Genomic DNA, 27,654 nt, shown 5'->3' on the forward strand with positions numbered 1-27,654 from the left:
GGTACAAGACAAGGTCTATTGAATTGAATTTACCTTGCAAGAGCTTTGAGATATTTCAATAATGTTCACAGGGGTATAATTGCCCATTAGAAGAGGAGAATAATTCTAGATGACTTGGATAAATTTTTTGGTATCAGGCCAAAATTGGTAAGGAGAGGGAACCACCAAAGTCTTATTCTGGTCATTTAAATGACCTCTGCTGCCATAGCAGCAATCATTTTCTCATCATCTCCAGACTGTTGCTTCTGCCTTAAGAGAATGTTTGCTTTTCATGTGAGAAGGGCACAGAGCCTCCAAGGCCAACCATGCCTTACAGTTTCAATAAAAGCTAGTGGTCATCTGAAGGAAGGAACTGATGCTGAATTTTAGCAAAAGAACATTAAGCTATTTAAATTAGTTTGCCTTGTTCCCACATTTGTAAAGTAGGGACGGTTGAATTGATGATCTCTAAGATCCCTCTTAACTCCAAATCTATGATTTTATGACTTCAATCCCATGATTGGGTTTGGAGATGACCTTTGATTCTTGCAATCTTTGCCAGCAGAGCTCAAGGTCATCTGGCAACTCTCCCAGATTGACAAAATTTAGAAGATGAACTCAATGGTGGATTGCATATTTTGTTGTGCAAGGTCTAGCCTAGATAAACCTGAGAAGCTCATCACAGGCTTAGCAGAAAAGTGATAAACGCTCTTGCTTTGGCCACACTAATGGACAATGGGCTTCAAAATACTGGAAAGATTATGAAGTATAGTGGTGCAATATATCTCTACTTTGATGAAACTAATGATTCTTGAAGTTTTTGTGTATTTAATGACTGCTTTCTAACCAAGACATGTCAAAATCTTCCCAGTCTCTTTAATCTTGTTCTTCCTTCTGAGACCACCACCGATTTATCCTGTGTCTTGTATGTTTATGATTGTTTAATATTGTCTTCTATATTAGACCGTGAACTTCTTTTTTTTTTTTTTGTTTTAAATTTTTTATTTAATAATTACATTATATTGACACTCATTTCTGTTCCGATTTTTTTTTTCCCCTCCCTCCCTCCACCCCCTCCCCTAGATGGCAAGCAGTCCTTTATATGTTGGATATGTTGCAGTATATCCTAGATACAATATATGTTTGCAGAACCGAACAGTTCTCTTGTTGCGTAGGGAGAATTGGATTCAGAAGGTATAAATAATCCGGGAAGAAAAACAAAAATGCAGATAGTTCACATTCGTTTCCCAGTGTTCTTTCTTTGGGTGTAGCTGCTTTTGTCCGTCATTTATCAAATGAAACTCAGGTCTCTTTGTCAAAGAAATCCACTTCCATCAAAATATGTCCTCATACAATATCGTTGTCGAAGTGTATAATGATCTCCTGGTTCTGCTCATTTCACTTAGCATCAGTTCATGTAGGTCTCTCCAAGCCTCTCTGTATTCATCCTGCTGGTCATTTCTTACAGAACAATAATATTCCATAACATTCATATACCACAATTTACCCAGCCATTCTCCAATTGATGGGCATCCATTCATTTTCCAGTTTCTAGCCACTACAAACAGGGCTGCCACAAACATTTTGGCACATACAGGTCCCTTTCCCTTCTTTAGTATTTCTTTGGGATATAAGCCCAATAGAAACACTGCTGGATCAAAGGATATGCACATTTTGATAATTTTTTGGGCATAATTCCAGATTGCTCTCCAGAATGGTTGGATTCGTTCACAACTCCACCAACAATGTATTAGTGTCCCAGTATTCCCGCATCCCCTCCAACATTCATCATTATTTTTTCCTGTCATCTTAGCCAATCTGACAGGTGTGTAGTGGTATCTCAGAGTTGTCTTAATTTGCATTTCTCTGATCAATAATGATTTGGAACACTCTTTCATATGAGTGGTAATAGTTTCAATCTCATCCTCTGAAAATTGTCTGTTCATATCCTTTGACCATTTATCAATTGGAGAATGGCTTGATTTCTTATAAATTTGAGTCAGTTCTCTATATATTTTGGAAATGAGGCCTTTATCAGAACCTTTAACTGTGAAAATGTTTTCCCAGTTTGTTGCTTCCCTTCTAATCTTGTTTGCATTAGTTTTATTTGTACAAAGGCTTTTTAATTTGATGTAATCGAAATTTTCTATTCTGTGATCAGTAATGGTCTCTAGTTCATCTTTGGTCACAAATTTCTTTCTCCTCCACAAGTCTGAGAGATAAACTATTCTATGTTCCTCTAATTTATTTATAATCTCGTTCTTTATGCCTAGGTCATAGACCCATTTTGATCTTATCTTGGTATATGGTGTTAAGTGTGGGTCCATGCCTAATTTCTGCCATACTAATTTCCAATTATCCCAGCAGTTTTTATCAAATAATGAATTCTTTTCCCAGAAGTTAGGGGCTTTGGGTTTGTCAAACACTAGATTGCTATAATTGACTATTCTGTCTTGTGAGCCTAGCCTTTTCCACTGATCCACTAATCTATTTCTTAGCCAATACCAAATGGTTTTGGTGACTGCTGCTTTATAATATAATTTTAGATCAGGTACAGCTAGGCCACCTTCATTTGATTTTTTTTTTCATTAGTTCCCTTGAGATTCTCGACTTTTTATTGTTCCATATGAATTTTGTTGTTATTTTTTCTAGATCAATAAAATATTTTCTTGGAAGTCTGATTGGTATAGCACTAAATAAATAGATTAGTTTAGGGAGTATTGTCATCTTTATTATGTTCGCTCGGCCAATCCAAGAGCACTTAATATTTTTCCAATTATTTAAGTCTGACTTTATTTGTGTAGAGACTTTTTTATAATTTTGCTCATATAATTCCTGACTTTCCTTTGGTAGATAGATTCCCAAATATTTTATGGTATCAACAGTTATTCTGAATGGAATTTCTCTTTGTATCTCTTGCTGTTGGGTTTTGTTGGTGATGTATAAAAATGCTGAGGATTTATGGGGATTTATTTTGTAGCCAGCTACTTTGCTAAAATTATGAATTATTTCCAATAGCTTTTTGGTAGATCTCTGGGGTTCTCTAGGTATACCATCATATCATCTGCAAAGAGTGATAGTTTGGTTTCCTCATTGCCTACTCTAATTCCTTTTATATCTTTCTCGACTCTTATTGCCGAGGCTAGTGTTTCTAATACGATATTAAATAATAATGGTGATAGTGGGCAACCTTGCTTCACTCCAGATCTTACTGGGAAAGGTTCCAGTTTTTCCCCATTGCATATGATGCTTACTGATGGTTTTAAATATATGCTCCTGACTATTTTAAGGAAAAGTCCATTTATTCCTATGCTCTCAAGTGTTTTTATTAGGAATGGATGTTGGATTTTATCAAATGCTTTTTCTGCATCTATTGAGATGATCATGTGGTTTTTGTTTGTTTGGTTATTGATATAGTCAATTATGCTATTAGTTTTCCTAATATTGAACCAGCCCTGCATTCCTGGTATAAATCCTACTTGGTCATAGTGTATTATCCTGGTGACAATTTTCTGTAATCTTTTTGCTAATATTTTATTTAAGATTTTAGCATCAATATTCATTAGGGAGATTGGTCTATAATTTTCTTTCTCTGTTTTCAGCCTACCTGGTTTAGGTATCAGTACCATATCTGTGTCATAAAAGGAGTTTGGTAGGACTCCTTCAATCCCTATTTTTTCAAATAGTTTATATAACATTGGAGTTAATTGTTCTTTAAATGTTTGGTAGAATTCACATGTAAATCCATCTGGTCCTGGGGATTTTTTCTTAGGGAGTTGATTGATAGTTTGTTCTATTTCTTTTTCTGAGATGGGACTGTTTAGGATATTTACTTCTTCCTCTGTTAGTTTGGGCAAGCTGTATTTTTGGAGGTATTTTTCTATTTCATTTAAGTTGTCGAATTTATTGGCATAAAGTTGAGCAAAGTAACTCCTAATTATTGCTCTAATTTCCTCTTTGTTACTGGTGAGTTCTCCCTTTTCATTTTTAAGACTAACAATTTGATTTTCCTCTTTCCTTTTTTTAATCAGATTTACTAAGGGTTTGTCTATTTTGTTGGTTTTTTCATAGAACCAACTCTTAGTTTTATTAATCATTTCAATAGTTTTTTTTACTTTCAATTTTATTGATCTCTCCTTTTATTTTTAGAATTTCAAGTTTAGTGTTTGACTGGGGGTTTTTAATTTGTTCCTTTTCTAGCATTTTTAGTTGCAAACCCAATTCATTGATCTTCTCTTTCTCTATTTTATACAAATAGGCCTCTAGAGATATGAAATTTCCCCTTATTACCGCTTTGGCTGCATCCCATACATTTTGGTATGATGTCTCATTATTATCGTTTTCTTGGGTGAAGTTATTAATTATGTCTATGATTTGCTGTTTTACCCAATCATTCTTTAGTATGAGATTATTTAGTTTCCAATTATTTTTTGGTCTACTTCCCCCTGCTTTTTTGTTGAATGTAATTTTCATTGCATCGTGGTCTGAAAAGGATGCATTTACTATTTCTGCCTTACTACATTTGAGTTTGAGGTTTTTATGTCCTAATATATGGTCAATTTTTGTATAGGTTCCATGAACTGCTGAAAAGAAAGTGTATTCCTTTCTGTCTCCATTACATTTTCTCCAGAGATCTATCATATCTAGCTTTTCTAGTATTCTGTTTACCTCTTTGACTTCTTTCTTATTTATTTTCTGGTTTGATTTATCTAATTCTGAGAGTGCAAGGTTAAGATCTCCCACTATTATAGTTTTACTGTCTATTTCTTCTTGCAGCTCTCTTAGTTTCTCTTTTAAGAATTTAGATGCTACCCCACTTGGTGCATATATGTTTAATATAGATAGTGCTTCATTATCCATGCTACCCTTTAGCAAGATATAGTGTCCTTCCTTATCTCTTTTAATTAGGTCAATTTTTGCTTTAGCTTGATCTGAGATCAGGATGGCTACCCCTGCTTTTTTGACTTCACCTGAAGCATAGTAGATTTTGCTCCAACCTTTTACCTTTAACCTGCATGTATCTCCCCGCTTCAGGTGTGTTTCCTGTAAACAACATATTGTAGGATTCTGGCTTTTAATCCATTCTGCTAACCGCTTCCTCTTTATGGGGGAGTTTACCCCGTTCACGTTTATGGTTAGAATGACCAATTCTGTATTACTTGCCATCTTGTTAACCCCGGTTTATGCTTTCCTCCCTTCTTTCCCCTTTCCCCCCCTTCCAAGTATTAAGCTTGTGAGCACCCCTTGCTTCTCACAGCCCTCCCTTTTTAGTGTCCCTCCCCCGCCTTAGAGTTCCTCCCCCTATCTTACCCCTTTCCCTCCCAGTTCCCGTATTCCCTTCCCCTTAGCTTATTCCTTCCCTTTCCACTTTTCCCTTCTCACTTTTCAATGAGATGGGAGAAGTTTCACCATAGATTGAATATGTCTTAAGATTTTTCACTTAAAGCCAATTCTGAAGGCAGTAAGATACCCACTATATTCATCCCCCTCCATTCTTTCTCTCAGATATAATAGGTTTCCTATGCCTCTTCATGAGATGTACTACCCCCACTTTACCCTTTTTCTGGTACAATGTCCTTTCCACATCAATTTCTAGAACAAGGTATACAAGTATTCTTTATACATCTATATAGTCAAAATATAGTTCCCAAGATTAATCTTTACCTTTTTAGATTTCTCTTGAGTTCTATGTTTGTAGATCAAACTTTTTGTTAAGTTCTGGTTTTTTCATCAGAAATAGATGAAATTCGCTTACTTCGTTGAATGTCCATCTTCTTCCCTGGAAAAAGATGCTCATTCTCGCTGGGTAAGTTATTTTTGGTTGCATACCAAGTTCCTTAGCCTTTCGGAATATCATATTCCAGGCCCTTCGATCTTTTAATGTGGATGCTGCCAGATCCTGGGTGATCCTTATTGTGGCTCCTTGATACTTGAATTGGGTTTTTCTAGCCGCTTGCAATATTTTTTCTTTCATCTGAGGGTTCTGGCATTTGGCCACTATATTCCTTGGTGTTTTGATTTTAGGATCCCTTTCAGTGGGTGATCGATGAATCCTTTCAATGTTTATTTTTTCCTCTGTTCCTATGACTTCTGGGCAGTTCTCTTTGATAATTTCCTGGAAGACAGTGTCCAGGCTCTTTTTTTCATCATGTTTTTCTGGGAGTCCAATGATTCTCAGATTGTCTCTCCTGGATCTGTTTTCCAGGTCTGTTGTCTTTCCCAGAAGGTATTTCACATTTTTCTCCATTGTTTGATTTTTTTGGATTTGCTTGACTGATTCTTCTTGTCTCCTCGAGTCATTCAATTCCACTTGTTCAATTCTGATTTTCAGTGAAGTATTCTCTTCACTCACTTTTTTAAAATCTTTCTCTAATTGTCCCATTGAGTTCTTTTGTTCTGTGGAATTTTTTTCCATTTCGCCAATTTTGTTTTCCAGTTCACCAATCCTATTTTTCAAGGATTTTACTTCTTTATCCACTCTCTCTTTAACTTTCTCCAGGCTCTTTTGCCAAGCCTCCCTCTCCTTTTCCCAAGCTTCCTTCTCCTTTTGCCAAGCCTCACTCTGCTTTCCCCATTTTTCTTCTAGCTCCCTTGTGAGAGCCTTTTTAATCACTTCTATGAGGTTCATCTGTGCTGAGGAACAGATGATCTCCTCCTTTGGGGAATCACCTGGGGACTGCCTGTTTTTAGTCTCCTCAGGATTTAGAGTCTGCTCTCTATCTGTGTAGAAGCTGTCAAGGGTTAAAGTTCTCTTCAGCTTCTTGCTCATTCTGTCTATTAATCAGAGACAAACTACCAAAGAAAAACAGAAAAAACTGGAGTCTTTCTTTGGGTGGGGGGGCTGGGTGTGTTATCGAGCTTCCTCTCCAGACTGCAGGGGGCAGCAGTGAGGCACTAGCAGGACTGTGCTGCGCCTGCGCTCTGAGATCCCAGAGCGTGCTGAGTCACTGAGGGGGGTGAAGGGGGGGCGGCCAGGTCCTGAGAGACTCCAGCTGTTTGCGGTTGTGTTCTTCAGCCCCGGTGTTTTTAGCTTCTCTGCTGGGCTGCTGATTTGCTGCAGGTTCCAAACCTGTAGCGAAGCTCTCCCTGCAGAGACGGCTACGATCACTCCCCACCCCCTCTCCAGTCTGCTCCCGTGCTCTCACTGCCGCTGCCCGCCGCCTGAGCCCGATCTAAAACCGCCCCAGCCCTCCAGTAAAGACAGACCTTTCTTGGCGGATCTCAAGGATGGCTTCTCTTGGTAACTATATGTGGGTTTTTTTCAGTCAAGCATTGATTCAGAGGCTTGTAATGAAGTGGATAGTGAGAGAAAGCGCGGAGCTCATGCAACTGTGAGCCTCCTCTCCGCCATCTTAACCGGAAGTCCGTGAACTTCTTAAGAACAAAGATTATCTTTTATCCCTTTTCTGTATCCTGGTTATTACATAGCACAGTGCCTGGCACATAGAAGGAGATCAATAATGATAGAGTATCTGAATTACTCTTGAAAGAAGATATTGCATTTTAATTGCTGCCTGATGGTATTATAATTTCTATATCATGCCTATGTTCTCCTTGGCTTTGGGCACAGAGTCCAACTTTAGTATTGTATTTTGGGAGCTGATATTTTGCCAAACCAAATGAAAATGTAATGAAAACATTTTGAGATAAGAATAGGGTGACTCTAAAATGGATATGTTGTTAGCTCATCAAGGAATGATCAAGGATACTGTGAAACATTGGAGAACTTTCCCTAAATTTAATGATAGGAATTTTGACATTTTCTTCTTTCTTTCTGAATTGGAAAAAATAAAGTCTGTAAAAAAGGAGTCTAATGTAATAGAAATCTATTACATTAACCCACATAAATCATCAGCATTTCTATATATATATATATTACTGACAAAGCCCATTAGCAAGAGATAGAGAAATTCAATTTAAAATTACTGTAGACAAAATAAAATACTTGGGGGTCTACTCTGCCAAGAGAAACCCAAGAACTATATGAAGAGAGTTACAAAACACTTGTCACACAAATAAAATCAGATCTAAACAACTTGAAAAATGTCAATTGTTTATGGCCAGGCAGAGCTAATATAATAAAAATGACAATTCTGCCTAAATTGCTCTACTTGCTCAATGCCTTACCAATCAAACTGCCAAAACATTATTTTATACAACTAGAAAAATAATAACAAAATTCATCTGGAAGAACAAAAGGTCAAGAATGACAAGGGAATTAATGAAAAAAATACAAAGCATGATGGTTTAGCAGTACCAAATCTAAAACTATATTATAAAGCAGCAGTGATCAAAGTCATTTGCTACTGGCTAAGAAATAGAGTGGTAGATCAGTGAATAGATAATATACACACACAATAATCAAGACTTATAAAAATCTAGTATCTGATAAATCCCCAAACTCCAGCTTCTGAAATAAGAACTCAGTATTTGACAAAAATTCCTGGGAAAACTGGAAAATAATGTCAGAAAATTGGAATGGGCCTTATATCTCACACCACATACCAAAATAAGGTCAAACTGGATACATGATTTGGGCATAAAGAACACCATAAACAAATTGGGAGAACAAGGGCTAGATAAATCACCTTTCAGATCTTTGGAGAAGGGAGGAATTTATGACCAAAGAAGAGCAAGAGAACATTATGAAAGGCAAAAGGGATAACTTTAATTACATTAAATTAAAAAGTCATTCCCCAATTGAGAAATGGTTAAAGAATATGAATAGACAATTTTTAGAAGACAAAATTTAAGCCATTTATAAGTAAAAGAAGTCTATTTTATTATCCAGGTCAGAAATGATGAGGAGAGAGGATTCTGGGAATATGACAGGGTAGACTGGTAAATTTCAAACTTTCTAGATTTCCCCTACAAATAGAAGAACTTTGTGCCTCAGGGTGAACATAATCTCAAAAATCAAGATGACTTGGGGCAGAATTGGGGTCCTCCTGGTAAAACCCCAGAAGATCTGAAGAAAGACCTCAAGCCAGGGATTAACTCAAGTGAAGTGTCAGCATCTTTGGGCTAGCTCAGTACAAACATCAAATAGGGAGCCCTGGGATTAGCTGGATTTGGCTGGAGCCTCAGCAGGAACCACAGAAACGTTTGCCTTCCTGACAGCATGGAGTCAGGGGTCTGAGTCTGGAAAGACAGAAGGAATCTCAGCTGATTGGGACTGTCAAGCCCAGCTATGCTGCAGGGACAAGGCCCTGGGCAAGGAAGAACTAGCACACCAGGAGTGCCTCCCACAAGGAGGCAGTGGGGCAGGGATGCTGCAAATACTTGTTGGAGAGTAGAACTCTTGATTTAGGGATCCAAGTCAGAGGGGAGAGCTTAAAGGAAACTTGAAGCACCATTCCCCCACTTCACAATTAGATTTTTAAAAAATGAACCAGCAAAGAACAAGAATCCCACCATAGAAACTTACTATGGAAACAGGGAAGATTGGGATTCTTAAAGCTTTTCCTTCAAAGAGTAACGTGAAAAAGAGAAAATTGATAGAAGAACTCAAAAAAGAATTGTACAGGACTTATTAGCAGCCACCATAAATGACCTGGAATATGATCCTGGAATCATATTTACTGACAGTCAAAAAAACTAAGCCTTTGGCCAAAAATACTATATCCATCAAAATTATCTATAGTATTGAATGAAGAAAAATGGATTTGCAGCTTTTCAGGACTTTCTATCAAGCAAACCCAAACTTGGTAAAAAAAAATATTAAAATATAAGAACCAATATCAAAGATCATTTTCAAGGAACTCAGCATGGACAATTGTGTTTTTTTTAACATGGGAAATGTATACCATATGTTTAAGAGTGATACCAACAATAGGATAAGTCATAAAAAAGACTGGGGCAGAGTTAAGGTAAAAATAGCAATCATATTATATAAATGAGGTGCAGAAGAAGACTAGACACATAGGCAGTAGAGGGGGGAAAGGGATCATAGTTCTGAAAACCTGCTCTCATCAGGAATAGGTTAAATAGGCAATATATATATATATGTGTGTGTGTGTGTGTGTGTGTATATGCATATATATATACACACACACATATATATATATGCCATATACATATATACCATAAAGGGTATAGCACCTACCAAAATCTATAAAGAAATAAGGGAAGAAGGATGGGCAGATGGGGAAACAAAAGGGTGAGGAAAGAAGACAAAGGAGGAATCCATCAGTGGGGGGATGTTAAGTAAGAAAAAAGTAAGGAGTATAATTAAAGCAGAATCAGCAGGGATAGTAAAGATCTGTGTGTGTAGGTAGGGGAACAGTGTGTGTATGTATGTGTATGTATAGATCTATAGATCAATACATAAATATATCTTTCTTAACTATAGCCTGCTTGAGGGTAATGGGGGATATGAAAGGGGAAAAAAGAATAAAGTAAAAAAGGTGTACAGCAGAGAACAAAAGAATAATTTACAAGGAAGTAAAGAAAAACTGGACACCCATGAATATAAGTCCCCTTACTAATTAATATATATATATATATATATTCTTGAACTGGTAATTTCTGTTATGTTTTGGGCACATGGCAGTGTTCTCTTTTGTTTTGTTTTGTTTTGTATTCCTTTTCTGTTTTTTTCTTATTCTGTTTTTTAAAATAAAATAAATGTTTAAAAAAAGAAATGATAAGGATCTGAACCTATGGAGAGGAGCAAATACTGTAGACATACAAATGATGTCTTAATAAATGAATGGGTGAGAAGGGGAATAGAAAACAGGAAGAATCAAGGATGATTCCTGGATTGCAGATGCTAATGATACTCTCCACAGAAAAATGGAACCTTTGGGAAAAGGATGAGTTTGGAAGCACATATAATCAGATCTCTTTGGATATATTGAGCTTGAGATTTTTTCAGAATATCAAGTGAAAATGTTCAGAAAGCAACTGTTGATACAGAACTGGCCCTAGGAGAGAGATAATGGCTAGCTAATTAGTTTGTGGAGGTATCTGCCTAGAGATGATTCTTAAACCCAACGGAATTTTTTTTTAAATAATTTTATTTTTATTCTGAAAATCTCCATACAAAGAAAAAAATACACTGGTATATGAAACTATGAATCTCTATTACAAAGAGATTTCTATAAAAAATAAAATAAATGTTATTTTCAAAGTCATATTGTTTGTCTGTGTATCCCTCCAAATTTCTTTCCATTCTCTGTTTCCTTAAATACTTCTATAACATATTTTCTTTCTTTTATTTTTTTGGCATTGCTATTACCTTTTCCATCTTTCTCGTAAATCCCACGCACCTACCCAAAACATATCTTCTATAGTGACACAAAAACAATAAAGCAAAAATAAATCCATTTTGCATTGTGTCCATCACTTCTTGGCCAGGAGGTGAATCCATGAGAATTGATCTGATTTCTAAGAAGGTAATTTAGAGAGAGAAGAGACCCCCAGGATACAGTCTTGAGGTGGGAGGAAAAAGACAGGAATTATACTGAAGCAAAGGAAAAAGAGAATGAGTAGTTTCATAGGTAGGAGAAGAAATTCAAGAGCAATGTGATGAAAGGAAAAAAGGAGATACCAGACAGATAGGAAGTTTGACAGTTTTCAAAGCTACAGAGAAGTCAAAGATTAAGATCAGAAAAAGCCAGGGACATTCTATATGTTAGTGAAAGAAAGTATGTGAGGGTTATGAGAGGAATGTTTTGTAGCTACTGTTCTGCCATCTGAATAAATGTCTTTGCTTAGAATTATATCTCCTGGCTGATTGCCAAAAAGAAAACACCAATGTGGGATCCTGAGTTACATAATGTTAGGTTATTATTATAGTTAAATAATATTAATTACAGATTATTAAAGTATTATTATATAGTATTATTTATATGGTATTAGTATGCCCACAGTGTGCCCCTCAAATCTGAGAGCTGGGGACATAATCTTTTCATTTCAGAGGGAAAATAGTTTATGGAGACATTTATTTTCCAGGAAAAAAAAACCCATATTTTTAATGTTCTCTATCTGAAGATAAAAGGTGCACCTTGGTAAGCTAGAAAGTTTATTTAGTAAGCATCTTTTTCTTGAAGAGTAAATTATATGTGTGTGTATATTTCCATAACCCTGTTTATTCCTTAAAACCCAGAGAGAAGTGTACCGAACTAATGACCTTTCCGTTCACAAAAATAACATTTTAATGGCAAATGCTAATTTGAAACTCATGTCTTATCCCAATGTCACACTCCAATGCTTGTTTCCCTTTAGTTTTTCTACCATAAAGATGCAGTTAAATAATTACATACATTGTTTTCTTGAGATGAGAATGGAGTTCATACCTCTGTGGAGTCAGTTGTATTTTCAAATATAGCAATTTTGCTCAGGACAATCCCTTAGACTTAATTGAAATCAAAAGACATTTTAGTATCTTATATGGAACTCTGCATCTAGTGTATATCCAATAAATACTTATAAAGTTGAATTTCATTTCATTTAAAAATAAAAATGAAACTCTAGCTTTGGAGGCATTAACTATTTAAAATGCATCTCCTTTGTATTGGTGGTTGTAAGGGACAGAGCTAATATTTAGTTTCTATTTATGCTAAACATAATTGTAATGTATACTATACTTTGAGGATTATGTTTAAAGTAGTTAAGTAATGCAGTAGAGCATTAGACCAAGAGTCAGAAAGACCTGATTGCAAATATCATTTTCCAGACTTACTATCTGTATCACTTTGGTCAGTCAAAACTTCTGTCTGCCTCAGTTTCTTTAGATGCAACATGAACCCAATAATAGTACCCACATCCCAAGGTTGTTGTGAGGATGAAAGGAGATAATATTTGTCAAGTGCTTAGCACAGTGCCTGGCACAAAGTAAGTGCTTATTTCTTTTGCCTCTTTCCTTCCTTGGTTTGAGCAGTATCTGAAGCAGTGGAACAGAGCCATGTTCCAATAAGACTCTACTATAGTTGAAGCTGTATTTTACTAAGAACCGAGTAGAAGTGTAGGGAGGTTATCAGTGGAGAACTGGAAAAGATGGATCCTTTCTGTAGTGTAGAGAAATGGCCTTGGAATCAGGAAACCTGGATTAATGTTCTTATTTTGAACCATACTACCTATGTAACCACAAAACAGTAACTGAAATTCTCAGTACCTCTCCTAATAATGATTGGCGTAAGGGAAAATTAAAGCATCATCTCTGTGTTCCATTAGGATCCATGTAGAAACAAACATGTAAAGCAGTAGTGTCAATCTGAAATAAAACCAAGGAGCCCCAATTCATGATAAGGAACACCTCAGTTTTGTATGCTGACTTAGTTTTAAAAAGCAACATTATCTACATTTTATTGTCTTTGTTAATTATTTCCCAATGACATTTTAAACTGGTATGACCTGCCCTTAGAAGTGCTACAGTTTTGACCCTTCTGATCTAAAGGAAAGCTTCTAGCATGTTGGTTGTTCTTCAAAAGATCTTGACCAAGAGTTATGGCAAGTGAGAAATTATGATTGGTCTGTGGTCTGAGTTATTGAAGCTAATATCCATATCAATGATGTCACAAATTCATCAAAAAACTAAAGTAAGGCAAGTTTGAGAGAAAGCTTGAAAAGCTGAGTGGAAGCATCTTCACATGGGCTCATGATGGCAAGTGAAGAGAAATGGAAACATCTCATCTTAGATTGAAATGTGAGGGATGACAAGCATCCCAGCATGCAGTTCATTGTTTACATGGAGGAGGTATCTTGTGATAGTATATTCTTGTGGCTATATTAGCAATACATCGATCTTGAATTCTTTTCCCGAATTCTCTGCCACACTCCCTCAACACTTCTCCAGAAAGAGATTTTGCATGTGGGAAATTCTGAGAGTCTTGTAAGTAAATGGTCAATAGAACACTGTAGTCAGCTGAATTTCACTCATTAAAGACACAATAGATAGATGTAATGAAAACTACTTGCAAGGACATAGGCTTTAGGAGAAATTACTAGCTCAGTATAAATGTGCAAATCTATGAAAATTATTTTCTATAATTGAGAATATGCTACTGAAAGCTAGCTCTAAGTTTACAAATGCATAAGCCTTCCTGCAAAAATAATGGTACAAATCAGTACCATCCCAGGCCGTTGCTGGACTTGCTCTCCTAACACAAGACATCATGATCCCCAGAAAATAGAGGTATGGAGGGAAGTAATAGATGAGTATGACTGGGAAAGATAAAAAAGGAACTGTGCTCAGCAGTAAAGACAATAGTAAAATATTATGGCCTTTATCAGAGAATCAGAGAATCAAAGCCTCTGACCTTGCTGCTAGAAGTGAGAATCAAGGTCTGTTTTCTGGCACAATCAATCACCAAACACTTAGTAAGCACCTGCTAAGTACACACACTTCTCTAGATCTCAGGGATAAAAGACAATATGTGTATATGTATACACACACACATATGTATATATATACATATCATATATTATCATATATACATATATGATATATATCATATGTATATCGATACATATATCAATATGTACAGATATATAGATATCTGTGTTATATATGGGTTATGTCTCTCTATGAATATATAATATCTGTATACACACACACACACACACACAGAAAACAAGTCCCAGTAATTGGGTGGGGGGTTCAGGGAAAGCTTCATGTCAAAGATGGTAATTGCACTGCATCTTGAAGTAATGAAGTTTCTCTAAGGTGTGCATTCTAAGCACAGGGGGTGGTCACCACAGATATATAAGGATGGCAGATGTAAGACCAGCTTGGCTGGACTTTAAGTGCAGAAGGACAGTAGTATATCATAAAGCTGAAGAGCTAGGTTGAAGTCTTAATTTGGCCTTTAAATTATTGCTTGATCTCTCTGAGTCTTGCTATCCTGATCTGTAAAAAGAAGGTACTAGCACTCTTTTAGTGCTAAACTTGTGATCCCATGATCTCTGATACCATGACTTCTTGTGAACGATAATAAGATATCAAATGAAAAAAGTATATGGGTATTTATAAATCATATATACATATATAATATGAATTGGTATACACATATATGTCTATGTATGGAAAGAGAAGGAAAGAAAGAGGGAAGGAAGGAAAGAGAAAAAAGAAAAGAAAGAATGAAAGAAAAGAAAGGAAGGAAAGAAAAAGAAGAGAAAAAAGAAAGAAGAAAAGAAGGCAAAGAGAAGGAAGAAGGAAAGAAGAGAAAGAAAAAGAAGGAAAAGTATACACACACACGTGTACATACATATACACACACAAATAGTTGCAGTTACACTTTTTATAGCAGCCAAAAACTGGAAGGAACATTGCTGCCTGTGCGTGGGTCTTGGCTAAACAAGTCAGAGAATGAGAATGGAATATTTTATATTATAAGAAATTATGAATACAGAATATTTTAAGAAACTTGCAGAGATTTGGGTGAAGCAATACTTAACAAAGTAAGTAGAACATTCAGATGCTGACCAGTCATAGAAGGAGAACCAATGTTGGAATCTTTACAAACTGTTAAGTCATTAGAGTTGATAGAGACAATAATTATCTAATTTAGCATGGTTTAGTATCCTTGATCTAATCTTACAAGGAGATGTTTTGGGCCAGAACCTGAAACAGATATACAAGGTATACATAAATCCATCAATATGGGAGGTATTACACATAATTTATAGACACATATAGCAATATAACACAGGATGGTAGTAATGTAACAAATAACATCAATCAACATGAAAATTTAACTAAGGTAAAAGTCTCATCAACAATTTTTCATCTCAAGTAATCCAATGATTCCTGCTGGGTTTTGTTCATCTTGTGTTAAGGAATCCAATGATTCATGAAGATTTTAAAGTTCTTTTAATAGTCTCATTGTCATCCATCAATATGGGAGGCATTGTACATAATCACATAAGCACATAGCAATATAACACAGGCTAATAGTAATGTAACAAATAATATGAATCACCATGAAGAATTTACACAAGTCCATAAGTCCTAGAAATAGTCCAAAAAGAATCCATTGTCCATTAGTTCATGTGCCAGGAATCCAAGAGTTCCTGTAAGCTCTGAAGTACTGCAATAGTCTCATCAACAATTTTTCATCTCAAGGAATCCAATGATTTTTGCTGTTTGCAAACGTCCACAAAATCTGCAAAAGGTTCATTGGGACCTTGCTCTATTTTTGTAAAAAAAAAAAATTAATTTTACTCGTCCAAACAGACCATTTACAAATATTAGGTCAATTCTTACTAAAATGCAAGAATTAAAAAGATCAGTATCTAAACAAGAAAGGACAAAAACAAACTGGAATGAAAGCCTAGATATCACATCTAAAATCGGGGCTTTTTGTTTGGGCCTTCATACTCTTCTCTCCCTCTACCATATCCTGCTGGAGTTCCAGGTCCCTCTAGGGCCCTGCCCACCCACAGGCCCAGCTCCTGGGCTTTCTTTGGCTTTCTGCCAAAGCTCTCGATTCCAGTTTGATGAATCCAAATCCTTCACCCTTATTGATAAAGACTTCACCTGGTTCTCCATACTTAGCAAATAATCTTTTAAAGTCGTCATCTGTAATATCAGCTGGCAGATTTCCAACAAATAACCTACATCGTTGGGTGTAAGTTTTCTCTCCAGGTCTCTTCAATAGGGACAAATTTGCTTTAAAGCCCTCGGAGTCCGAGATCTCTTCACTGCTGGCCACGGGTCCGCAGGGAGAGGGACCCTGATGATGGGGAGGCGGCTGCTGGAGATACAGGGGATGGTGTTGCTGACCCCCGCGGGGTTCCCCGCCACCCCGGTGTGGTGGCTTCGGATGTCCTCTGGGAGGAGTAAGGCCCGGCCCGCCAGGTTTGGGCCCCCCGGGGCTCGGATGTCACTGCCCATCATGGAACCACTCAGGACTATTGGTGGAACTCCAGGGCTGGCCTCATAACCTATGCCATCACCACCTAAAGGTGGAAATTTCTGGCTTCCTGAGCCATAGGGATCTCCCACATTCATTGTGCCTGCACCCATTCTTATCTCTCCCGCGTGAGGATCCATGTATCCCTTCCGACTGTAACTTTCTTCTCTTTGACGTCTCATTTGCTCTTCCATCTCACGCTGCCGAATCATCATTTCTTCTTCTTTTCTACGCCGCTCTTCCTCTTGCCTTAACTGTATTTCTTTGCGTTTCTGCATTTCTTGATTGTGAAGTTCCTCCATCCTTCTCAGTTCTTCTTGACACCTCATTAGATCCTGGCGTAAAAGATTTGCCTGATGTTCGTGATATGCATCTTCCATTTCGCTTTCCAGTTTGTCTTTTGCAGCTTTCATGTTTTTCTCAATTTGTTCCCTCTGCTGCTTTTCCATCTCATCCAAAGACTTCCATCTCTGGGAATACTCAAACTCAAAGGTGCCGTGCTGAGCAAAACGTGGAGGCTTCTCTCTCTCCTTTTGATACATTGGATTCTTCTGGGCAAGCTTTTCGGGAAGACCATCTTCATCATCTAATTGCTCAAGAGGTTCCACGATGACTGGTCGAGGAGTTGCTGTCAACAAAAATACTCCTTCACTGCATCTTTCAAATGCTTTTCTTGCAGCTGGCTTGGAAGCAAATTCAACAATGCCTTTTCCTGTAGATCTTCCTCGATCATCAACAATTACCACAGCCCTTTCAATGGGTCCAAATTGGCTGAATGCTTCTTCCAATAATTCATTGGAAACATAGGGTGAGAGATTTCGTACAGAGAGGGCAGCGGCACGTGTGGCAAAACGAACACGAAGTTGTCGCCCTCTCATGGGTGTATCGTCAAGTTCTGCTTTGGCAATTTCTGCCAAAGCTCTCGATTCCAATTTGATGAATCCAAATCCTTTACCCTTATTGATAAAGACTTCACCAGGTTCTCCATACTTAGCAAATAATCTTTTAAAGTCTTCATTTGTAATATCAGGTGGCAGATTTCCAACAAATAACCTACATCGTTGGGTGTAAGTTTTCTCTCCAGGTCTCCTCAATAGGGACAAATTTGCTTTAAAACCCTCCGAGTCCGAGATCTCTTCACTGCAGGCCGCGGGTCCGCCGGGCGAGGGACTCTGAGGATGGGGAGGCGGCTGCTGCTGCTGCTGGCCCCCGCCGGGTTCCCCGCCGCCCCGGTGTGGCGGCTTCGGCTGTCCTTCGGGAGGAGTGAGGCCCGGCCCACCAGGTTTGGGCCCTCCGGGGCTCGGACCAGGCTTAGGCCCAGAGGAGCCCGGGGGCGGAGGGGGCGGGTCCTCGCTCGAGCCCGAGGACACGGAGGCTGGGGTGGAAGAGGTCTGCGGAAACCCCCCGGGAGGGGCCGACGGTCTGGATGAGGCCTGGGAAGTTGCTGAGCCTGGGCCTTGCGGCCCCCCCGAGCCCGGGGGCGTCGCGGACGGCGCGGAAACGGAGGCCGGCTTGGCGGTGCTCACTGTGGGCTCGGGGCTGCTGCCCGGAGGGAGCCCTGGCTTCGGCCGGTCCGGGGACGACGCCTGTGGCTGCTGCGCCGCTGCCGCTGCCGCCGCCGCCGCATGTTGAGCTTGCTGCTGCGCCAATACCTGCGCCAGAGGCGGCGGGATGGAAGGCTTAGGTCCGGTCTGGACCGGGCCTGGCCCCAGCAGCCCTCGATTCTGGCTCAGGCCCATGCCCAGCTGTAGTGAATGGAAGTCATGGCTTAGGCCTCTGCCTCGCCCGCTACCGCGCCGGTGGAAGCCGCCGCCGCGTCCCCCGCGACTCCGGAACCGGTCCCGGGACAGGTCCGTGATCAGCGGGCGGGCGAGGCAAAAGGAGAGAAGTCGCTCAGGGTACATGGAGGCCACCTTGCTGATCACAGAATGGCAGGGGACACAAGAAGAATGTTTTTCTTCTTTATAATATAATATAATGGTTCTCTCCGGAACAGGTTTCTCAGAGAGGTTTTCTGCAGGCAGCCTTAGTGGCAGTTGAAAGTAATTATCACCTCGAAACACAGTCAGGTGATAAAAGTTTAGATCTTTTTTTTCGTCTCTAATACAGCCTGGTTAGTTTTCTCAATCGAAATTCAGCTCCACTCTCTCTAACCCGAAGTAACTAACTAAGCCGAGGCTAAGAGCCTCTTTATATATGGTCTCCCAAAGGTTGACACCTCCTTCTGGAGGCACACCCAAGGGAGGTGTGAATTCACAAAGTTATAGACTTTACTTTGTGAAGCTCCCATACTTGTCAACTCCCATACTTGTCAACTCCGATGAGTAAAGGTGTGAACACAAGCTTTGTATCAATTAGTTCTACTTAGTACCTTGTTTGTTCTGGCCCATAACATCTCCTTATAGGATTAGATCAATCATACTGAACCAGGCTAAATTAGATAATTATTGTCTCTATCAACTCTAATGACTTAAGTTTGTAAAGATTCCAACAACCAGGATGGAAAAGCTTCAGATTTCTGTTCACTTGTAGGTCCCCTGGTGACTCCTGGAGCCTGACATGATGAGGCTTCCCAGTCATTTCTTGGCCATCAGGTAGGGGTGGGGAATGAAGTGAACATGGCCCTTGTGAAGATTTATTTTGCTTTAACTGTTAAAGAGAGGATCCTTTCAGTCAGTGGACGTCACTGAGATGAATGACAATGATGGTTTGAGAAAGCATCATCTGGGTTTGCACCATGCCCGGCTTACACTAAGCTTGTAATAAATGTTTATTGCATTGATGTGAATTATTGAAAAATAAAGAATTCTGCTTACAGCAGGCATCAGACAGGACCAAAGCCTAAAAACCAGCATGAGTGAGAAGGAACAAGGGTTCCAGGGAAAGTTTAAAGGTACCTGATGGAAAGAGGCCTCCAGGAGCTTGATCCTGGTAAGAAGCAAGCAGCCTCCCTTCCCAGGTCAGGCAGGGGTCTCATCCCAGAGGGTCAATGATGCCCCTGTGCTCTTTTATGCAGTTGCAGATATTAATGAGTACTCAGGTTAGAACATTCTAGTTTAAAAATGTGACTCTTTATAATTTGTAGGATTGTAATTCTGCTGTCAAAATGACAGATACAGATACATATTTTTAAAAATTTTACTTGATTAATTTTCAGCATGCTTCATTAGTCATTGAACTGACAGGCAATAAAGAGCTCCACCAAATAAAGAATCCAAAGATGCTTAAAGTTGAGTAGAACCTTGAATCTAAGAGTAAAAGAGAGAAAAGAGTCATGAACTATTGAAATATCCAGGCATTCTTTCTCCCTCCTTCCCTCCCTCCCTCCCTTCCTTCCTTCCTTCCCCTTCCTTTCTCTTTCTTTCCCTTTCTTCTCTCCTACATTCTTTTCTTCCTTTCTTCCTTCCCTCCCTCATTTTTTCTTCCTTACTTCTTTTCTTCCTTCCTTCCTTTCTTCTTTCCATCTATCCTTGCTTCTTTCCTTTTTTCCTTTCTCCCTTCCTGCCAGTGCAGTTCTTTTTCCATGGTGCCTTTCACAGCTGAACTAATTATTAAGACATCACACAGAATAGCAGACAGAAATCTTGGCTTTAGTCAGAACTTGAATCCAAGTCCCATTTGACTGGGTCACACTGGGAAAGTCAATGAAGTGGTCTGTGCTCTAGACAATTATCTAAAACCATAGAATGGGGAATAATGGCTCGTCTACATTGATAGATAGAATTTCCTTATTGCAAGTTTCCCTCCTGTGAAACTGCAGGAACAAAGCATTTATTTTGGAGTAAATTGATATTTTCCTTTATTTCCTCAAAACACACACAACTCACTCCATTTGCCTTGGGAAATTATCCTCTTAGAAAATTTAAATTGTATATATCTCATTGCAGAAATCCCAGGTTTGAAGGGAAGCATTCATTCTTTTCCCTGAAGCCACAGAACATCATGTCTTTCTTCTATATTTTGAAGGCGACACTGCTTTGTTCTTGCCATTAGAATTATGGACACATAAGCAGTTCTCAGAGCTGGAGACACATGAATAGTGCAGTGAAAATTCTGATGCATGGCCCTTTAATTCCTTTGTAATTGATGGGTATTGATTTCACTTTCATAATCTGTAAAGTATAAAAAATGAGTATGTGTTACATTCCCCCACTCTCATCAGTCCCAGACCTTTACATAAAGCCATGTGACTGTCATATTGACTGATGTTGATTTAAATTCTGTGAGCACCATGGCATCCAAATTAAACTGTGGATATCCATCTCCATGGTCTACTCCCAAAACATAAAATTCCCAAAGCAAAATCACCAGCTTGGACATTGCAAGGCCTTCGGTTCTAAACATCACACCCTTGGTGACTATTTCATTACAGAAGCAGTGAGCAAATTCATTTGTAAAAAATGACTTTTCATAATTCCTTCCCATTAGGACCTTTCCTGTTCCAATTCTGAGTTCCTGATGCAGTGTTTGCAACCTCCCACTTAAGTTATTAATTAATTGCATTCCTAGCAAGGAGAGTGAGCTGTTGTGAAATTCAAGTCTACTTTGATTTAGGAAGGACTCTAATATCCATGATGAAGACTGTATTATTAGGTAAGCTCACCACTGGATGGTGTGCTACTCACTATCTCAGGGACTTCTTGGTATATTGGCAGAGAGTCAGAGGTCAGAGCTGTAGGGGACTGTAGGAGCCCAACTCAACAACAGCAAACTTGTCTACAGTAAAGTCCACAAAGACATCAATCCATAAAAATCCATTTATTAAACTCCTACTATGTGCCGGGCTCTAGTGCTGAGTAAACAAAGACAAAATCAAATGTCCTCAATGTGCTTACAGTGTATCAGAGGAAGCAGTTAACTTGCTTTTTTTAAGATCCTGCTATATGCAGACACTGTGCCAAGCTCAGGGCAGTTTGTTTACCTATAAGAAGATATAGGTCTGTATGTATACCTATAAACAGCTGGGTATTGTCCAAGCAGATGGATAATATACATCCTGAGAGAGACCATTCTCCTTTGGAGAGCAGTGATTATTAAGAAGGTGTTTTTTTTTATTTCTCCTCCCCCCCCCCCAATTTCAAGCTTAAACATAATTTTCTTTATAATTTCCACTCTTTTTTTTCTAGGATTGACCTCTGAGCCCAGACAAAGCAAAACTAATTTCTCTTTGAGATGACCAACTTAAAGATTCTTAAAAAGCGGCTCTCATGATCCTCCAAGATCCTTCTCATAAGTCCCTTCAAACAGTCCTCATGTTTTATGAGCTCAAGGTCCTTCTCTCTGCTGAGTGCATCTTCAGTAGATACTCTCTGGTTTATTAAACTTGTTCCTAAAAGATCTCATACCCAGAGCTAAACACAATACTTCAGATTGAGTCAGACTTTTGTAGATTTTTAACTGACCTCAGTTTCCAAATATGTAAAATAGGTTTGATAGCATCTTCTTCCCTGGCTTGTTGTCAGGATCAAATGAGAAAAGAAATGTAGAGTGCTGAGCACCGTATTCTATCAGTACATTAAAATTAGCCATTATTATTTTTTCCCGTTCAAAAACCATGTGACCTTTCCCTCAGTAGGTCCTCCTTATGCATGTGCTTGATGGATTCACCTTTTATTAAAGATATTTTCCTGTTTATTTCAGTCTAGAAATGAAACTAAATACTCTGAAGCTTTCAGAAGGAGTCTGTGGGCATCATTTCTGTAAAAAAGAAATGTTCTAAATTAAATAATAAAATAAATGTACTAATGCTAACAATTTTTCTCAAGTAAACATGACTTTTAAACTTTCAAATATAGGTTTTATTTATTTGGAAATATGGTTAAACACCTCAATTATGGAATCTTACTATGAACACTGGTGGATTGAGCTAAGGAAAACATTTAAGAGAAGATCAAAAGCTCTTCAGTGATAGTCTTCATTAGTCTTAATGAATAAATTAACATGTAATAGGTCTGCAGTGACTTGGGAGAGTGTGGTCCAGGTTCACTGTATACCAAGAGAAAATACAATGTGAAGTATATCACATTCTGATTGGACAATTAACAAAAATAAGATGTAATTATCCCTTCTAGATCACAGGTGTTAGGAGCACAGGATCACCACAATCTAGAAAATCCATGTAAAAAATTTAACCCTTCCTTTCTACTAGACTTCTTCAGAGAAGTCTGAATTATTGTGGTATTAAGATATCATGTTATTATATGATACTACATATATATTTTTTCTGAGTTTGTAAACATTTTCTGTGTCATCTTCTGGCCTTTGTGTTTTGTCTGTAGTTTTTGCAAAACTCCCCCAAAACTGCCAATTAATTTCTTATGATGACTTGTGCTAAATCATAACCTTAATGGAGTAAATTGCAATATGGAAAGGTAAGTATACTTTGAAAGGAATTACAATTAGTCATCAAAAAGCATTGATAAAGAGCCACTTTATTCATCAGCCACTGTGCTAAGTACTAGAGATAAAAAAAACCACATATACAAACTAATGACCACAGCTCATCCTTTTAAGGAGCTCATAGTCTAATGACAGACACATATAACAATCTAGGTGTATACAGGATGTATACAGAATATGTGAAGGAAATATGAAAGGGGGGTATTCAGCAATAGGGAGATCTGAAAAGAGCTCTCACAGAAGGTTTTGAGCTGAGTCTTAGAGGAACTTGGGGTAACTGGAGGCTGAGGTAAAAGGAGAAGATTCCCCAGGAATGGGGAACAGACAGTCAGGTTCTTGGAGACGGGACAAGGAATGTTACATACAAGCACCTGCAAGCAAATTCATGTAGTGAGATCATGGAGAGCGTGGAGGAGAGTTAAGGTCAAAGAAGTTTTGAATTGATTTTGTGAAAAACCAAAGAACTATATTCTGGAGATAATAGGGAGATCCACTAGAACTCCTTGAACGAAAGAAGTGACGGATTTATCCTTTAGAAAAATCACCTTGGCAGCTTAGCAGAGAATGGATCAGTTTCAGGAGAGACTAGAAGTAGAATTAAGAGACTCTTTTTGGCTCTCATTTGTCTCTTGATAATGAGGATAAGAACTGGGGCAGAACTTACCATCTCATAGTTGTTATCTTAGTCATTTGAAAATATTGCAAGAACAAATCCTGCCTAAGTGGCTCCTTGAGGGAAAGGTCTATTTTGTGTTTCCTTTTATATTTCCAATTCTATGCATAGTGAATAGCACATAGTAGGTGTTTAGTAAGTGCTAATTGATTTTAAAAAAGTGTTATGATATGACAGAAAGTCTCCTCTCAAGAATTTGCTCATCAGTCTATCCCTTTTTAAAGCCATAGTATTCATGGACCTGATCTATATGATTATAGAGTGATATATGACCTATAGTACTTCCCAGACTGATTCATCCATAACCTCTGGTTGACTGTCATTTAGAGCTTTTTTCCTTTTTTTAATTCTTTTACTATTTATAACTCCCTCTTTATGTCTGGCTAAGCCAAGAGCCACAACCTACCTATCTCTGATCTCTGCTGACCGATTATGGGTCTTTCAATGAGTGGTGCTTCCTAGAGATCAGAAGTCAGAGTCCCAATACTCCAGGACTCCAACTGTTCCTTCAGCATGTTCCCTACCTGATTTACCTGCCTGTCCTTCAGATATCTTCCTGTCATCCATCCCTATGCTTATCTAGTTCAACCAACTGAACTGTAGCCAGAGGAGCCATGCTGTTCATTAAAACCAGCCTAAGATTCCATTGCTAGCAGGTTCATCTTGACACAGAGAAACTCACTAGATCTTAGAGGTTGCAGCGTCAGCTTTAGCATTCAGACAAGTCCTACCTCCTGATGCATCCTGCTTTTTGGATTCCAGGCAAATTACAAGTTTCTAGGGCTCTAGAACTTCCAAGAAGCATGGGTTCTATTCTTTTCTTTTTTTTTCTCAATAATATTTTATTTTTCCAAATTTCCACATTCACTTTTGTAAGTCTTGGTATTCCAAATTTTTCTCCCTTGCTCCTTTATCTTCCCTCTCCCCAACAGCAAGCAATCTGATAATGATTAAATACGTATTATCCTTTTAATCATATTTCCATATTTACCATATTGTACAAGAAAAAATCAGACCAAAAGGGGAAAAACATAAGAAAGAAAAAAACAAACAAACAAACAAAAAGGTGAAAATACTATGCTTTGATATGCATTCAGCCTCCATATTCTCTCTCTAGATGGAATTAGCATTTTCCATTCCAAGTCTATTGGAATTATTTTAAATCATTGTATTATTGAAAAGAGCCATGAATACCACAGTTGTTCTTCATATAATCTTGTTGTTAATGATCTCCTATTCTGCTCACTTTACTCAGTCTTTCCAGACTTTTCTGAAATAATTATTTCTCATTATTGCTTATAGAACAATAATATTCCATTACCTTCATATACCATATCTTATTCAGCCATTTCCAACTGATGGGCATCTACTCAGTTTCCAGTTCCTTGCCACTACAAAAAGTGGCTACAAACATTTTTTCACCTGTGGGTTCTTTTCTTCTCCTTGTTTTATGATCTCTTTGGGATACAGACCCAGGAGTGAGACTTCTGGATCAAAGGGTAAGCCCTGTCATTTTACAACCCTTTTGCATAGTTCTAATTTGCTGGTTGGAACATCTCAAAGGTCTACTAACAATACATTAGTGTCCCAGTTTTCCTACATGCCCTCTAACATATATCATTATCCTTTCTTATCTTCTTAGCTAATCTGGGAGGTGTGAAATAATATTTCAGAGCTGTCTTCATTTGCATTTCTCTAATCAATAGTGATTTAGAGCCCTTTTTCATATGACTAGAAATAGCTTTAAATTTTTCATCTGAAAATTGTTTATATCCTTTGACCATTTATCAGTTGGAGAATGACTTTTATTCCTATAAATTTGACTCAGTTCTCTGTGTATTTTAGAAATGAGGTTTTTATCAGAAACACTGACTATAAAAAATTATTTCCCATCTTTTTGCCTCCTTTCTAATCTTGGCTTCATTGGCTTTGTGCAAAAACCAATCCAAATGATCCACTTTGAATTTCATAATATTTTCTAGTTCTTCTTTGGCCATACATTTTTCCCTTCTCCACATATCCGACAAGTAGACTATCCTGTGATATACTGATTTACTTATAGTATCACCTTCTATGTCTAAATCATGAATCCATTTTGAACTTATCTTGTTATAAGGTATTATATGTTGGTCCATGTGTAGTTTCTGCCATGATTTCCCAATTTTCCCAGCAATTTTTGTCAAATAATGAGTTCTTATCCCAGAAGCATAAGTCTTTGAATTTATCAAATACTACTTTACTATAGTCATTGACTATTGTGTTCCATGTACCTAATCAGTGGAATAGATTGTGTGTATCCAATCTATTCTACTGATCTCCTACTGTATTTCTTAAGCAAATCATTTTGATGACTGCCACTTTACTATATAATTTTAGATCTGATATGACTAGACCTCCTTCCTTTGCATTTTCTTCATTAATTCCCTCAATATTCTTGACCTTTTGTCCTTTTGGATGAATTTTATCATTTTTTTTAGCTCTATAAAGTAATTTTTGGCTGTTCAATCAGTATGGCACTAAATGAGTAGACTAACTAATTAAGTAGAATTGTCATTTTATCATATTATAAATATTTTGTATATTATATTAGCTTAGCCAATGGAGGCATGGATTCTTAACTCAAGATCCTTTAACTTCTTATAAAATATTTTTGATAAATGAACTTTATAATCTTATGAATGAACTTTTGTAATCATACATTTTATACATAATCTTATGCTTTTTATTTACATTTATACATATTATATGTATTTTATATGCATACAATATACAATGTATATTATATATACATACATTATACATTTTACTTCATGCATTTCAACAAATGATCTGAGTAGTCTAATGACTTTACTAGACTCCAAAAGGGGTTGGGGCACAAAAAAGAATAAGAAGTCCTGTTCTAAAATAATAAATTATAGAGCAGGGATGATCTCAGTTAATGGAGTTTCTCATCAGGATTTCCTCATGCTAAAAAAATCACAGGTTTGGTTCAATAAAATAAATAAAATCTTGTTTGACCCAATGATCTTGACCACTGCCCATGAAAAATATCAGTGAAAATGATCAACAGAGACCTCAAGTCATAACTTTCCAGACTTAATTTTCCTCTTCAGGCCTTCAGTTTCATCAGAAGCATAAGGCTGCCAATCTTGGTCCCATTCCCTTCTTTATCAGTGGGTTTATTTCCTCTGTGCTTTGGAGGAAACAGAGCTTAGTGACAGCTTTCAGTTTGCTATCACTATATCAGGAAAACCCACAACATGTTAGCTTATAAACAGTGAGCCTCATCCACAAGCCAAATTCTTTTAAGATATTTCATGTCATGGATCATCACAAACAGTATCTGTCATATTCAGAAATGTTTGATACCTAATAATCAGATTATATTGTTATTGGATTATCAAGAGGGTACGCTGGAACAGACAGTCATGGCAGCTAAGTGCCTGAATAGCATAGAGCATCCTGGGACCTCAGGGCGATGTAATTGCATAAGACACCCTTAGAATCCTTACAAGTCGCCATCCTCCTAGTCATCCTGGTGGCCCTCCAACAGGATATGCCGGTGTCTAAGTGAATGAAGACACACTTTATTGCTATGCACTCTTATCAGGATGAAGTCCTACCTGGTCTTAGAATGCTTTAACTATGAGCTCCTTGAGCACATGGGCTGGTTTTTATTTTCCACTTATTTGTGTGTGTGTGTGTGTGTGTGTGTGTGTGTTTCCACAATGCTTGGAGGATAATAGG

General features: G+C 37.8%; 2 protein-coding genes across 2 annotated transcripts in view; one reads left to right on the forward strand and one right to left on the reverse strand.

Annotated features, from left to right (window-relative positions):
* Positions 1–27,654, forward strand: part of SCHIP1 (schwannomin interacting protein 1) — a 781,396-nt gene that overhangs the window by 225,532 nt on the left and 528,210 nt on the right.
* Positions 15,107–18,574, reverse strand: LOC127552830 (splicing factor, proline- and glutamine-rich-like). The gene is made up of 2 exons (XM_051983092.1): positions 16,789–18,574; positions 15,107–16,374 (listed from the first exon to the last, which is right to left on the reverse strand). Exons 1-2 carry the CDS (start codon positions 18,572–18,574, stop codon positions 16,313–16,315), a joined length of 1,848 nt encoding a protein of 615 aa, XP_051839052.1. The 3' UTR covers positions 15,107–16,312.

The sequence above is a fragment of the Antechinus flavipes genome, chromosome 3, assembly GCF_016432865.1.
Source record: "Antechinus flavipes isolate AdamAnt ecotype Samford, QLD, Australia chromosome 3, AdamAnt_v2, whole genome shotgun sequence".
NCBI classification, from domain to species: Eukaryota; Metazoa; Chordata; class Mammalia; order Dasyuromorphia; family Dasyuridae; genus Antechinus; species Antechinus flavipes.